General features: G+C 37.3%; 1 protein-coding gene across 1 annotated transcript; it reads right to left on the reverse strand.

Moving 5' to 3' along the window:
* Positions 1–684: 684 nt before the first annotated feature.
* Positions 685–1824, reverse strand: LOC126943537 (olfactory receptor 2M4). The gene has a single exon (XM_050772377.1). The coding sequence runs from the start codon at positions 1618–1620 to the stop codon at positions 685–687; it is 936 nt and encodes a 311-aa protein (XP_050628334.1). The 5' UTR covers positions 1621–1824.
* Between the last annotated feature and the right edge of the window lie 15267 nt (positions 1825–17091).

The following is a 17091-nucleotide window of genomic DNA, read 5'->3' on the forward strand; positions in this document are numbered from 1 at the left end:
TATAAGGAATAAAAGCAGACATGATACAGATGTTGACTGTGCAGCCCAACCAAATAGATATGTTATGTGGGCTCATTAAAATATTTAATTTTATTAGTATAAAGATCATACACATATATATTTAAGTGATTTAAGTGTGTGTATGTATATGTGAGTTTCTAGAAAATATTTTAAATGGACATAAAACTTGATTGAAGAAAGTGTTGACACTAACTCCCCACTTTTAAATACTTGGGAATCAAGTAGAGAAGAAACAGTATTAAAATAGTCATTCTTGGGTTTGAGGATTGGTAAAACTAAAAACAAGTACTAATAGGTAAGTAACGTGTGAACAAAGAAGCATCTCTCCAAAAAAGGAGGATCAACTCCAACCTTTGCTTTTTGATACAGGTAAGACACTTCAGACTAATACCTGGCTTCAAAAGCAAGCATCCTAAAATCAAGTACCACCCATGGATAACACCTAATAATATAATTATCATTCACAGGGATTAAGCCACTTATACTAACGTCCAAATCTAGCTTAGTTTACAAATGATGTATATGTAATAATATACTAAATAATTTTGAAAAGTGGAAAAATATTAATACAAATTACCAGAAATAGAATAATGTAAGAGATTCCATTTTTTTTTTTTGAATGAGTGCTGACCACAGAAGGCATTCAAAAAGATTTTGATAAAGTCATATTAACTTCCTTTTCTTCAGTACCTTCTGTAGTGCCCTGAACACTTCTTTGTTGCGGAGGCTGTAAATGAGAGGGTTCAGCATAGGGGTGAGAATAGTGTAGAATGCCGACACCATCTTGTCCTGGTCTGGTGTATGTTTAGAAGTTGGTCTCATGTACATGAACATAGCAGCACCGTAGTAGAGTCCGACCACAGACAGGTGGGAGGAGCAGGTAGTGAAGGCCTTGCGGCGACTTTCCCCAGAGCCCATGTGGATGACGGTTCGAAGGACACGGGAATAGGAAAGTATGATAACTGAAACTGGAAGGATTAGCATTACCACACAACAAATGAAAAGCAGTCTTTCAAATGCAGATGTTTCTGTGCAGGATAGAGGTAAAAGGGCAGCAACATCACAGAAAAAGTGATGAATTTCCAGAGAGCCACAGTAAGAAAATGACAGGACAGCTGCAAGCACTATAATCCCATCAAGAGACCCCAAGGTCCAGGAAGCAACAGTCATGAAGACACAGAGTTTGGGATTCATGAGGATGGTGTACCGAAGAGGATGACATATAGCCACATAGCGGTCGTAAGCCATGACAGCCAACAAGAAACATTCAGCTCCAAGCAGGGACACATAAAAGAATATCTGAGTTCCACAACCTGGCAGAGAGATAGATTTCTTCCCAGACAAGTAGCTGAAGGCCATCTTGGGTAGAGTGGTGCAGATGAGCATGAGGTCCATGAGGGACAGTTGACTGAGGAGGAAGTACATGGGGGTGTGGAGCTGTTTGTCTACGTAGATGAGGAGAACCATGGCAATATTTTCCATGAAGGCCACTGAGAAGATGCCCAGGACCAGAGAAAAAAGGAAGGTGTGGGTGGGGCTGTGATTGAAGATTCCCAGCAGGATGAAGATGGAGTTAAAGGTCTGGTTTTCCCACACCATTCTGGATAATTTGCCTTGTCTGAGAATTCCAGAGAAGGTACAAGCTTATTTATCAATTCAGTTTTCAAATACATACTATGACATACTCTACTGGTCAGTTTATATGTATGCATAAGGCCTTCTCACCAACCTTCAGTTACCTTGCTTTAGTCATAGTAAATCATGTGAATTAGTCCATTGCTTTTACAATTATTTCCTCATCCAACTTTCACAGAGTATACATGGAGTACATTTGGACATTTACTTTACAGACAAGAATGCTGAAGTGTATAAGAGCTTCCCAACTTACCCACAAGTACAGTCAATAGAAAACCTAGGAGAAAAATCATTATATGCCCCTATTGCTAAATTTTAGGATCATACCTCATAAAAGAAAATTCCTTACAGAATTTTTTTCTCCTTCTGTCCTAATATTTCTCCAGGTTAATAGTCTCATCAACAATGGAATTCCCGTTCTCATTTTTTTTTTTTTACCTACTATCCTACCTGCAGCCCAGTGAAGGATGATATGAGATCAATGGCATTACTCCTTGGGGTACCTGCACACTTTAATTCAGAGAAGGGTATAGTACTCTGTGTTTTAACTTTTCCATCTCAGACCAAGTCTTGAAGTCTTGTCTTGTCTTGTCTTAATCAAAACACCCATTATTTTTCTAAGGAAGAATAAATTGTGCACTTATCTTCTGAGAATAATTTTTTTCGTCCAATTCTGTGTGGAAAAGAAGCTGCATTTTTTGTTTGTTTATTTGCTTGTTTTGTTTCTATTTTTAATTTTATTAAGTTGATACATTAAAGTTTTACATATCTATGGGGGCACATTTTGACATTTCAAAACATATATTTTACATAATGATCAAATCAGGGTATTTAGTGTGACCGTCACCTCATGCACTTACCATTTATTTTTTGTAGTGAGGACATTCAAAAACCTTTGTATTTTTGAAAAAATTGATTTTTTCTTTTTACAATAAAGTGTTATAAATAAAATCAGATAAACATTTAGCGACAAAAGAAAACCCTTCCATGGTCTTTAAAAGCTTCACTGCAATGTGCTACTTTGGCGACTTACAGGGCATGTTCTACCACAGCAAGGAAAGGCTCAACTGTATGAAGTATGTGGCTCATTTTGTGCCAGTTTTCAGGGGAAATGCTTCCAGGTTTTGCTCATTCAGTATGATATTGGCTATGAGTTTGTCATAAATAGTTCCTATATTAATTTGATATATGTTCCATCAATACCTAGTTTATTGGGAGTTTTTTTGTTTTGGTTTGGTTTGTTTTTGAGACAGAGTCTTGCTTTGTTGCCAGGCTGGAGTGCAATGGCGTGATCTTGGCTCACTGCAACCTCTGCCTCCTGGTTTCAAGCAATTTTCCCATCTCAGCCTCCCAAGTAGCTGAGATTACAGGCACCCACCACTACACCGGGCTAGTTTTTGTATTTTAGTAGAGATGGGGTTTCACCATGTTGGTCAGGCTGGTCTGATCCTGACCTCAGGTGATCCGCCCACCTCAGCCTCCCAGAGTGCTGGGATTACAGGAATGAGCCACCGTGCCTGGCTATTGAGTTTTTAACATGAAGGGATGTTCAATTTTATCTAAGGCCTTTTCTGTGTCTATTGAGTTAATCATGTGGTTGTCGTCACTGGTTGTTTATGTGATGAATTATGTTTATTGCTTAGTGTATGTTGAACCAGGAATGAAGCCAACTTGATCGTGGTGGATAATATTTTTGATGTGCTGCTGGATTCGGTTTGCTACTATTTTACTGAGAATTTTTACCTCGATATTCACCAGGGATATTAGTCTGAAGTGTTCTCTTTTCATTGTGTCTCTGACAGGTTTTAGTATCAGGGTGATGCTGGCCTCATAAATGAGTTAGAAAGAAGTCCCCCTTTTTCAATTGTTTGGAATAGTTTCAGAAGAATGGTACTAGCTCCTCTTTGTACCTCTGGTAGAATTAGGTTGTGAATCCATCTGGTCCTGGGCTTTTTTTGGTTGGTAGGCCATTTAGTACTCCCTTAATTTCAGAACTTGTTACTGATCTATTCAAGGATTCAATTTCTTCCTTAGTCTTAGGAGTGTGTATGTGTCCATGAATTTATCAATTTTTTCTAGATTTTCTAGTTTTCTGCGTAGAGTGTTAATAGCATTCTCAGATGGTAGTTTGTATTTCTATGGGGTCAGTGGCAATATCCCCTTTAAAATTTTTTATTGTGTCTATCTGATTATTCTTTCTTTTTTCTTTATTAATCTAGCCAGCAGTCTATTTTATTTTATTTTTTTCAAAAAACCAACTCTTGGATTCATTGATTTTTTTCAATGATTTTTTTTGTGTGTCTATCTCTTTTAGTTCCACTCTGATCTTAGTTATTTCTTGTCTTCTGCTAGCCTTTGGATTTGTTTGCATATGCTTCTCTAGTTCTTTTAGTTGTGGTGTTAGGGTGTCAATTTGAGATCTTTCTTACTTTCTGATGTGGGCATTTAGTGCTATAAGTTTTCCTCTTAACACTGCTTTAGCTGCATCCCAGAGATTTTGCTACATTTTTGTTGCTACATTTTTTGCTACATCTTTGTTCTCATTGGTTTCAAAGAACTCCTTGATTTCTGTCTTAATTTAATTATTTACCCAGGAGTCATACAGGAGCAGGTTGTTCAATTTCTATGTAGTTGTGTGGTTTTGAGTGAGTTTCTTGGTCTTGAGTTCTAATTTGATTATGCTTTGGTCTGAGAGACTGTTTGGTATGATTTCAGCTCTTTTGCATTTGTTGAGGAGTGCTTTATTACCGATTATGTAATCTACTTTAGAGTAAGTGCTATCTGGGTGCTATGTAGCACTGAGAAAAATGTATATTCTGTTATTTTGTACTGGAGAGTTCAGTAGATGCCCTCTCTCACCACTCCTATTCAACATAGTATTAGAAGTTATGGTCAGGGCATTCAGGCAAGAGAAAGAAATAAAGTGTATTCAAATAGGAAGAGAGGTAGTCAAATTTTCTCTGTTTGCAGATGAAATAATCCTATGCCTAGAAAACCCCATTGTCTCAGTCCAAAAGCTCTTTAAGCTGATAAGCAATTTCAACAACGTCTCAGGATACAAAATAAATGTCCAAAAATTACAAGCATTCCTATACACCAACAATAGACAAGCAGAGAGCCAACTCATGAATGAACTTCCATTTACAGTTGCTACAAAGAATAAAATACCTAGGAATACAGCTAACAAAGGATGTGAAGGACCCCTTCAAGGAGAAATGCAAACCACTACTCAAGGAAATAAGAGACGACGCTAACAAATGGAAAAATATTCCATGTTAATGGATGGGAAGAATCAATAGCATGAAAATGGCTATACTGCTCAATGTATGCCATTCAATGCTATTCCCATCAAACTACCATTGACATTTTTCACAGAATTAGAAAAAACTACTTTGAAATTCCTATGGAACCAAAAAAAAAAAAAAAAAAAGCCCATATAGCCAAGTCAACCCTAAGCAAATAGAACAAAGCTGGAGGCATCATACCACCCGACGTCAAACTTTACTCCAAGGCTACAGGAACCAGAATATCATGGTACTGGTACCAAAACAGACACACAGACCAATAGAACAGAATGGAGATCTCAGAAATAAGACCTGACATCTACAACCACCTGATCTTTGACAAACCTGACAAAAACAAGCAACGGGGAAAGGATACCCTATTTAGTAAATGGTGCTGGGAAAACTGGTTAGCCATATGTAGAAAACTGAAACTGGACCTTTGTCTTACACCTTATGCAAAAATTAGCTCAAGATGGATTAAAGACTTAAATGTAAAATTCCAAATCATAAAAACCCTAGAAGAAAATCTAGGCAATACCATTCAGGAAATAGGCATGGGCAAAGATTTTATGATAAAATCACCAAAAGCAATTGCAATAAGAGCTAAAATTAGAGTGTAATTAAACTAAAGGGCTTCTGCACAGCAAAATAAACTATCATCAGAGCAGACAGGCAACCTATAGAATGGGAGAAAAATTTTGGAATCTACCCATCTGACAAAGCTCTAATATCCAGAATTTATAAGGAACTTAAACAAATTTATAAGAAAAAAACAACCCCATCAAAAAGTAGGCAAAGGACATGAACAGACACTTCTCAAAGAAGACATATATGTGTCCAACATATCTATTTAAAAAGTTCAACATCACTGATCATTAGAGAAATGCACATCAAAACCACAATGAGATACCATCTCATAAAGAAAATGTGACACATATACAACATGGAAAACTATGCAGTCATAAAAGAGGAGGAGATCATGTCCCTTGCAGGGACATGAACAAAGCTGTTTTAGTTTGCTAAGAATGAATGATTCTTATTCTTAGCAAACTAAAATCATAATGAATTATTTTTAGCAATTATTCTTTAGCATAAATTCATAATGCTAATAATTCATTCTTAGCAAACTAAACCAGGAACTGAAAACAAAACATCACATGTTCTCACTCATAGGTGGGAGCTGAACAGTTGGAACACATGGACACGGGTTGGGGGACAACACACCCTGGGGCCTGTTAAGGGGGTTGAGGGGACAGAGAGCATCAGGACTAATACTTAATGCATGTGAGGCTTAATATCTAGGTGACAGTTTGATAGGTGCAGCAAACCACCATGGCACACATTTACCTATGTAACAAACCTGCATGTTCTACCCATGTATCCTGGAACCTAAAATAAAATAAAATTTTTTAAAAATCAAAAGAAATATTTGACTTAGCCCATTTCAAGATGGGCAGAACTCAGGATGTAGTTGTGTGAAGCAGGGAGCACTGCAAGAAATGCATTTGGAGAAATATAAAGTATCAGAGTATTTAAATACATTTCAATGTTGTTTCTAATCAAGCAAATATCAAAGAGGCAATTATGTTGTGGAGTAAAGATGTGTAGTGAAGTAAAATGATTTTGCGTTGAAAAATATTTTGGACATTGCACATTTGATGCTTTGGATAGGTTAAATCTGCGAGCCTGAAGACCATGGAGCAAACACCTTCTTTATCCAAGGGAGCCAGAGTAAACCTCAGCCAATAACAGTGGAAGAAGAAGATGGTGGAAATAAAATCAACCATCAGGTCTTTGTAAAAGGCTCTCAGTTATTATCTCTAGCCCCCTCCCCCAACTGTTTTTAACATGGCTCTGAAACATCATATTGAAAAACAGTACCCTGGAGTCCCAAATTAATCATATCACAAATAAAAGTCAATCCAAAGCAAGACCTGCTGTTGTTACTGCCTGATATACATAACTGCCACCAAAACTTTTTTGAATTTCCAGATTTCAAAGCTTGAAATGATGAAATGTCTTTGTTATTATTTTCTACTACTATTTTAAAAAATTTATTTAGCTGTATAGAAACATCTACATTTTTGCATACTCATATGTTTTTTGGTACCGGGTATTTATTATCTAAAGATTATTTACCATTGTGTTTGTCCTTGGTGTTTATCTTTTATTCCATTAAGAAATAGTAAGCAGGTAGTAGTCCTCAAATTTATTCTGTGGAATTCAACAAAATTATAAAGAAATCCAATTATCTCCTCCTTTTCCTTGGACACATCCATGACTCATCCCATAAATGGAGATATAGCAAGCCTTTCTTATTTAATATCAGCAAGTTATATATTCATATTTGTACATCAAACCAAGTATTATACACCATTAAGGCCAGAGCAGATTCTGTTACATCTTAATGGTATGTGGTATATGCCTATCACAACACTTTATTTATACAGTGCAAATTAGTTTGAAATTCTTTTGCTGCTAATACCTTCCCCAGGAAATGGTCTGTTTATATCTTGGTACTCTAAATGAACTTCTGCTGACTATACTGACTATAATTAATGGTAAAACTCTTTTTAAAGCAGGAAAACTAAACAACAGAGACCCTTTTACTTATGTTCATGACACACAAAAAGTAATATGGCTTTATTTTATCTAAACTAAATTAAACTGTTATGTCAGTATTCCAAAATAAAATTTACATTATCCATTTTAACATTTAGAAATAGAAGAATGTGTTAAAGAAAAAGATAAAGGAAATGTTGAAGCAGAGAGTAACTCCTCAGCTGGTGACACATTCATTCATTTGTATGATTACTGTGTTCTACGTACTTTCTTTTATTTTAATCCTGCATAGATGTTGAGGGAATCCAAATTTTCTGCAACAATATATAAAAGTATTGATGCCTCTCCAAGTGAATACAAAATCTAGTCTCATTTTTAAGGTAGTCAACATAAAGAAGCAGCAGTATCTTTCTTTGTTCTTTCATTTTAAGAATGGAATTGTGTTACAATGTCACAAGAAATTATAAAATCCTCACATTGCCAGAACTATTTTGATTCTTCCATATGACTTTGTGTCAATCATTAATGAAAAATCGAGAAGCATGAGAAAGATGATAGAAGGCATTTGACTAAGTGAGAGGAAGAATTAAGTGTCTGGAAGTGAGGTGAAGGCATATGAGGAAAATAAGTGCTAAAATTAGAGCTAAAATAGAAATAAAAAGAAAACAAAATAAAATTAAGAGGGCCTAAGGTGATGAGACATTTTGGAATATTAATGGAGATCAGAGAAGGAGAAACAAAATAAACTACGAAAAGATCTAAGTGGAACCAAAGTCTTTGGAAAGAAGCTCAACCCCACTGAGTCTAGCTTTTCCCTAGACCTTGTGATTTTTACCAACCTGAAGATTTCCATCCACATATTGTAGCACACTCAATGTGTCCAGATTTTAAGAACGTGTCACACACTGTGGGATTTAAATCAGGTTTTATTAAATTTTTCTTTACTTCATCTTTATGACATGATTGTCAGAATTTTATGATTAGTATCTTTCATGAAAAATTAAGAACATGAATAAGAAAACTGGGTCCTTTGTGGGAGCAAATCACTTCCCCAATAATTTCTAAACTAAAAATTTACACTGGGTGGTATGTAGACAGTTTTTAAGTCCAAATTATCATGTATATTTTAAAGCAGTAGATAGACACCACTTGGTATGTGATTGTTTTTGTAAATTCACTTTGAGGTGTAGGTCTACCAAATAGAAGATGTTTATGTTTCTCATAAAGGCTTCAATAAATATTTTAATAAATTAAAATAATTTAACCATTAAGAATACTGTGTCTCTCTTTCTTCTTTTCCTTCATTTTTAGTATGAAACAGAAAGAGTGTCCAGGATTGCAGAAGAAATGACATTTCCAGGATACTCCACAATTAGGGAGTTGTGAAGAACTACCTAATTTTAATAATCAGGTTAAGGAAGGTTTACACTTGTATAATTCTGTATAGTATTCCAAAAACTTTTTAATGCACATTAACTCATGTTTTTCCTCAATAAAGTCATATAAGGTCAGCACAAGACATAACGGATTTTTTTTTTTTTAAGAGTGTTATATGTCTTACTTACAGGTACTGATCAAGGGGAAGAATCACCAAATCAATTCTGGGTTCGTTGTACTCTGGAATATAATAATCACTGTCTGAGCGGTATCACAACCTTTTCTTCTTTTTCTTCTAGAAGGATTCAAAAGCAGCAACTCCAATAGTCCAAATGACCCACATTTCCAAAGGCCTATCCATCCCACAGCATCATGGACCTTAAATTCTATACCTCCACAAAATGTTCAGTCCCTCGACATCAATTATAGATGGCATGCCTTCTTTCAGAGTTTCTCCCAGGAAACAAAATCCATGTGGACCCCAAGGCTCTAGTTACTTTTTACCAATACTGTCATTCTTTACTTGCTATAAAGTCATAAATGGCTGCCTACTTTAGGAAGTAAATTGTGTTAATGATAAACTTAAGTATTTACAGATTATTAAAATGCAAGTAAAATTAAAACAGGGAATATTTATTACAAAGTAAATGAAATCTGTCAACCTGCATTCTCAATTGTGTTAACATTTTTAACTTATTTCTAGTATATCGTATCAAATACTTAAGCTGGGCTGGGCATGGTGGCTCATGCCTGTAATCCCAGCACTTTGGGAGGCCGAGGCAGACGGATTACAAGGTCAGGAGATCGAGACCATCCTGGCTAACAGAGTGAAACCCCGTCTCTACTAAAAAAAAAAAAAAAAATTAGCCAGGCGTGGTGGCGGGTGCCTGTAGACCACCCAGCTTCTCAGGAGGCTGAGGCAGGAGAATCGCTTGAACACGGGAGGCAGAGGTTGCAGTGAGCCGAGACCACGCCACTGCACTCCAACCTGGTGACAGAGTGAAGTTTCGGAAAAAAAGAAAAAAGAAAAAAGAAAAAAACACCAAATATTTAAGCTGATAGAAATTCAAGTAAGCTCTTAGATGCCTAAACATATGCAAGCATGTGATTAACAATTTAAATGGGCACTAAGGCTTCATAAAGCCTTGTATGTGGTCTGTATCTTTAAGATACATCCTTTGCGTTTTCCAGTAAATTCACTGTACTAATTCAAAACAAGTCTACATTTGGTCTTGCTTCTCTCCACTCTCAAAAGCTTTCACTTCCCAGCAGCAATGACTTTTTTTTAAAGTTTAATTAAGTTCTGGGATACGTGTGCAGAACATACAGGTTTGTTACACGTGCTATGGTAGTTTGCTGCATATATCAACCCATCATCCAGATTTTTAAAAATTTATTTTATTTTATTTTAATTATTATTATTATGTTTTGAGACGGAGTCTCGCTCTGTTGCTAGGCTGGAGTGGAGTGGCAGGATCTCGGCTCACTGCAACCTCCGCCTACCAGGTCCATGCAATTCCCCTGCCTCAGCCCCCCAAGTAGCTGGGACTACAGGCACATGTCACCATGCCCAGTTAATTTTTTTTTTTTTTTTTTTGTATTTTAGTAGAGATGGGATTTCACCGTGTTGGCCAGGATGGTCTTGATCTCCTGACCTCATGATCCACCTGCCTCGGCCTCCCCAAGTGCTGGGATTACAGGTGTGAGCCACCAGGCCCAGCTGTCATCTAGGTTTTAAGCCCTGCATGCGACTTCTGGGGAAGGCATGAGTTGAACAGGTGATGAGTAGCCAGCTTTCAACATGGATCTGCAGAAATCTGGCACCATGAGACTCTGTGATTCTCACGGATACTTGAGCTGCAAGAAGAGCTGCTTAGAGAAATGGCAGGGGCAGGACTCCATCCTGTGTAGAGCCCAGACGGTTTTGCACTGAAATGACTGCCATGGATCACAGTCAGGGATGCCCATCCCCCAAGGCTCACCAGGCTCTTCTATAGAGCTTTGGGTGACTGTCAGAACTGGACAGAGCAGATTGGCCTTGCCCGTGGGACAGGGCCAGTCTAATCTGAAGGTTCTTCATCTGCCAGCCTCTTCTGGTCCCCAGCCTGGCCATGCCTGCTTGCAGCACAGCCTTGGATCCCCAACCTCTGTGCTTCCTGGGGGCTTTCATTGTCACCACTTTGCCACAGACTGCTCCTGACTGTCAGAGAGCTACTGCAGACTGGCTCTACAGACATGCACCAGCTGACCTAGAGCCCCCCGAACTGAAGCCTTCCCCTACTGCTTTGCTGGGACACGCCCACTGCTTTCTAACCGTGCACACAAAGGGACCTCATCTCCCATCCCTTGCAGGCACAGGTATGCATGTACTCCCTGCCACCCCTCTCTACCAGCATGAGTGTACCCTGCCTCCCAGTATCCACCGATGCACAGACAGCCTGTTGCACCCCTGCCACTAACACAACTGTGTGGACTGATGCTGGCAACCCCCACCACTGCCAGAGGCCCACCACCACTTATCTGCACAAAAGCCACTGTGAAAGTGTGCGTAGACACCACTGCCGTGCTCCTGCTGGTTCCCTAGCTCTGAAGATGCACAGTTACCTCACTGCACCTCTGTCACGGCAATCAGAGCAAGTACAAATCTGAACACCAGCAACCTCACCCCCACTATGCCACAACCAGCATAAGCACGCACAGGAGCACCACCACCCTGCTCCTGCTGATACCCTGCAGTAGCTGATGTTCACATCTCCCACTGCACTACCAAAAATGCTGGTGCATGTGAGCAAGAACTAATCCCAATGCTACCACTCTGAGTGCTTTGACCAGCATGCACCATTGGAGTGTTGTGCCAGTGGACGAGAAACACCTAAGTCTCTCCAGTGCAGTAGGTTTCTAACATCAAAGGGCCAGACATCAAAACTAGGGCCCAGCTCCAGGCTCCAGACCTGCAGAGTTAGAACACACAGCCCAGGTACTCAGCTGCAACTTGTCCCCTAAAATCTTCCAAAAACAAAGCCATACCATTGAACCCACCATGTACCACAATCCAACTCCCAAGGATATCAAAGAAGATCAAAAAAAAAAAAAAAAAAAAAAAAAAAAACAGGAAAAAAAACCATCCAAAGGACAGTAACTTCAAAGATTAAGGGAACATGAGCTCAACCAGATTGGAAAAACAAACAAACAAACAAACAAAAAACCAGTATAAGAACGCTGGCAACTAAAAATGCCAGAATGTCTTCTTGTCTCAAAATGACTGCATTAACACCCTAGCTATGGTTCTTAAGCATGTTGAAATGGCTGAAATGACAGACGTAAAATATGGATAGGAATGCAGATCATTGAGATTCAGGAGAAAATCAACACCCAATTCAAAGAATCTAAGGAACACAATACAATGATATAGAAGTGAAAAGATGAAGTGGTAATTTTAAGACAGAACAAATTGATCTGACAGAGCTATAAAACTTACTCCCAGAATTTCATGATACAGTCTCAAGTATTAACTGCAGAATTGATGAAGCTGAGGAAAGAATCTCAAAGCACAAAAACCGGCTGACAAAAATAAAGAAAAAAAAAATGAACAAAACCTCTGTGAAATATAGGATATGTAAGGAGATCAAATCCACAAATCATTGACATTCACGAAAAAGAGGGAGAGAAAGCAAACAACTTGAAAAAAATATTTAATAATATCATCTATATAAATTTCCCCAATCATACTAGAGAGGCCAATATTCAAATTCAGGATATTCAGAGAACCCCTGCATGATACTATACAGGATGACTATCCTCAAGACATATAGTTATCATATTCTCCAAATTCAAAATGAAATAAAAAATGTTAAAGGCAGTCAGAGAGAAGGGGTAGGTCACCTACAAAGGGAACTACATAAGGCTAACAGAAGACCTCTCAGCAAAAACCTTATCAGCCAGAAAAGTTAGGGGCCTATATTTGGCATTCATAAAGAAAAGAAAATCCCAGCAAGAATTTCACATCCAGCCAAACTAAGCTGTATACATGAAGAAAATAAGAGTCATTTCAGACAAGCAAACACTAAGAAAATGTGTTACCATGAGACCTGTCTTACAAGAAATCATTAAAGGACTGCTAAATATGGAAATGAAAGACCACAAAAATGCACACAAGTACATAGACCATTGAAACTATAAAGCAACTACACAATCAAGTCTGTATAATAACCAGTTAACAATGTGATGACAGGATCAAATCTGCAGATATCAATATTAAATTTGAATGTAAATAAGCTAAATGCCCCAATTTAAAGGCATAAAGTGTTAAGTTGGATAAAGAAGTAAAACTCAATGTATGCTCTCTTCAAGAGACAAATATCATTAATGACACCCATAGGCTCAAAATAAAGGGATGGAGAAAAGTCTACCAAACAAACAAACAAAAAAGGAGGGTCTGGGATCTGTACTCAACCCTTGGCCTAATGTATCTAATACACATCTACGGAACTCTGCAACCATAAAAACAGTATATACATTATTCTCATCAGCACGTGTTTATCTACATCCCTTCATATGTCTCTAACTACTGTTAGTGGGGACCATCTACTCCAATTTCAGACAAAACAGTCTATAAACCAAGAAAGATCAAAAAACACAAATAAGTGCATTACATAATGATGAAAGGTTTAATTCAACAAGAGAACTATCTTAAATATTACACAATCAATACAGGAGTATGCAGATTTATAAAACAAATAAAGACATATGAAGAGATGTAGACGAACATACAATGATACTGGGAGACATCGACTCCCCACTGACAGGACTGGACAGATCATCAAGCCAGGAAATGAACAAAGATATCTGGGATCTGAACTCGATACTCGGCCAAATAGACCTAACACATATCTACAGAACTCTCCAGCCAAAGAAACATAATATACATGCCTCTCATCTGCACATGGCACATACTTTAGAAATTGATGACATAATTAGTCATAATATAATTCTCACCAAACTGCAAAAAACTGAAATCATACCAATCATACTCTTGGACCACAAAGCAATAAAAACATAAACTAATATTTAGAAAATCACTCAAAACATACTATTACATGGAAATTAAACTCCTGAATGACTTTTGGGTAAGCAACGAAATTAAGGCAGAAAGCAAGAAATTCTTTGAAACTAATGAAAACAAAGATACAGTATACCATAATCTCTGGGACATAGCAGCGTTAAGAGTAAATTTTATAATGCTGAACTCCCACATCAAAAAAGTTAAAGAGCTATCAAATTACAAACCTAAAATTATACCTACAGGAAGTAGAAAAACAAGAACAAACCAATTCCAACGCAAGCAAAAGACAAGAAATAAAGAAAATCACTGCTGAACTGAATGATACTGATATTTAAAAGAAACATACAAAATATCAAGAAATCCATGAGTTAGCTTTCTGAAAGAACAAATGAGATTGATAGACCATTAGCTAGACTAATAAGGAAAAAATTGAGAAGATTCAAATAAATAAAATAAGAAATCACAAAGGGGATAACATCACTGACCCCACAGAAATACAAAAATCCCTCAGAGACTATTATGAACATCTCTATGCATACAAATTAGAAAACTAACAAGAAATAGATAAATTCCTGAAAACATATGACCTCCCAAAATTGAAACAGGAAGAAACGGAAACCCTGAACAGACCAATACTGAGCTCCAAAAATTGAGTCAGTGATAAACAGCCTACCACACAGAAAAGGCCCAGAACCAGATTTGATTCATAGTCAAATTCTACCAGACGCATAAAGAAGAGCTTTGAAGAGAGGGGAATGGCCCCTAATTCATTATTTAAGGACAGCATTATTCTGATATCAAAACCTGATGGAGACACACACACAAAAAGAAAACTTTAGGACCATATCCTTGATGAAAATAAATGCAAAAATTTTCAACAAAATACTAGCAAACTGAATCCAGCTAATCCACCACAATCAAATAGGCTTTGTTCCTGGAATATGTGGTTGGTTAAATATAAGCAAATCAATAAATGTGATTCATTACATAAATAGAACTGAAAGCAGAAAGCGCATAATCATCTCCATAGATGCAGAAAAGGCTTTTGATAAAATTCAACATCCTTTATGTTAAACATCACCAACAAACGGACACTGAAGGAACATGCTTCAAAATTACAGTAGCCATCTGTGACAAACACACAGGCAACATCATACTGAATGGGCAAAAGCTGGAAGCATTCTCCTTGAAAACCAGCATAAGACACAGATGCCCTCCATCACCACTCCTATTCAACGTAGAACTAGAATTCCTAGTTAGAGCAATTAGGCAAGAGAAAGAAATAAAAGGTATCTAAATAGGAAGAGAGGAAGCCAAGTTGTCTCTGTTTGCAGATGATATGATTCTATACTTAGAATACCCCATAGTCTCTCCCCAAAAGTTTATTGATCCCATAAACAACTTCAGCAATGTATCAGGATACAAAATCAATGTACATAAATTAGCAGCATTTCTACACACCAATAATGCCCCAGCTAAGAGCCAAATCAAGAGCACAGTCCCATTCACAACAGCCACAAAAAGAACAGAATATAGCTAGCCAGAGAGGTGAAAGAAATCTACAACAAAAATCACAACACTGCTGAAAGAAATCAGAGATGATATAAACAAATGGAAAAAAATTCCATGCTTATGAATAGGAAGAATCAATATAGTTTAAACGGTCATACTGCTCAATTTACAGATTTAATGCTATTCCTATCAAACTACTGATGACATCCTTCACAGAATTTAAAAAACAAAAACAAAAACAAAAACAAAAACAATGGACTGGGCACGGTGGCTCAAGCCTGTAATCCCAGCATTTTGGGAGGCTAAAGTGGGCAGATCACCTGGGGTCAGGAGTTCGAGACCAGCCTGGACAACATGGCAAAACCCTATCTCTACTAAAAAATAAAACAAATTAGCCAGGCATGGTGGTGTGCATCTGTAATCTCAGCTACTCAAGAGGCTGAGGCAGGAGAATCACTTGAACCCAGGAGGCAGAGATTGCAGTGAGCCAAGACTGTGCCATTGTACTCCAGCCTGGGTGACAGGAGTGAAACTCCAAAAAAAAAAAAAAAAAAAAATCTAAAATTCATATGGAACCAAAAAAGCCCAAATAGCAATAGTAACCTTAAGCAAAACGAGCAAATCTGGAGGTACCACATTACCTGACTTTATACTACAAGGCCACAGTAACTAAAATAGCATGATACTGCTACAAAAAAAAAAAAAGACATATAGATCAATGGAAAAGAACATAGAGCTCAGAAATAAAGTTGCACCTACAACCATCTGATTTTCAAAAAAGTCAACATAAAACAAGCAATCAGGAAAGGACACCCTATTCAATAAGTGGTGCTGGCATAACTGGCTAGCCACATGCAGAAGACTGAAGCTGACCCTTTTTGTACCATTATACTCAAATAAACTCAAGGTGGATTAAAGGCTTAAATGTAAAACCTAAAATGATAAGTACTCTGAAACATAACCTAGGAAATACCATCTGGGACATAAGCCCTGGCAAATATTTCATGAGGAACATACCAAAAGCAATTGTATGAAACCAAAAAGTGACAAATGGGACTCCATTAAACTAAAGACCTTCTGTACAGCAAAAGAAACTGTCAACAGAGTTAATACACAAACTACAGAAAGGAAGAAAACATCTGAAAACTATGCATTCAACAAAGTCTAATATCCAATATCTATAAGTATTACAACTTAAACAAATTAACAAGCAAAAAGTAAACAACTCCATTAAAAGTGAGCAAAGGATATAAATAGACATTTTACAAAAGAAGACATAAGTGTTGCCAACAAGCATGGGAAAACATGCTCAACATCAATAATCATTAGAGAAATGCAAATCAAAACCACAAAGAGACATCATCTCGCACCGGTAAAAACATCTATTATTAAAAAGTCTATACATAACACATGCTGGTGAGATTGTAGAGAATAGGGAGTACTTATACCCTGCTGGTGCGACTGTAAATTAGTCCAGCCACTGTGGAAAGGAGATTGGTGATTTCTCAAAGAACTTAAAACAGAACTACCATTTGACCCAGCAATCTCGTTATTGTGTACACACTCAAAGGAATATAACTCATTTGGCCATAAAGTCACCTGCACACGTATGTTCGTCGCAGCACTATTCACAATAAC

Source organism: Macaca thibetana, chromosome 1 (assembly GCF_024542745.1).
Source record: "Macaca thibetana thibetana isolate TM-01 chromosome 1, ASM2454274v1, whole genome shotgun sequence".
In the NCBI taxonomy this organism is placed as follows: domain Eukaryota; kingdom Metazoa; phylum Chordata; class Mammalia; order Primates; family Cercopithecidae; genus Macaca; species Macaca thibetana.

What these genes read in the sequence shown, in the direction of transcription:
- LOC126943537 (XM_050772377.1), bottom strand. Translation starts at nt 1,620, where the DNA reads ATGGTGTGGGAAAACCAGACCTTTAACTCCATCTTCATCCTGCTGGGA.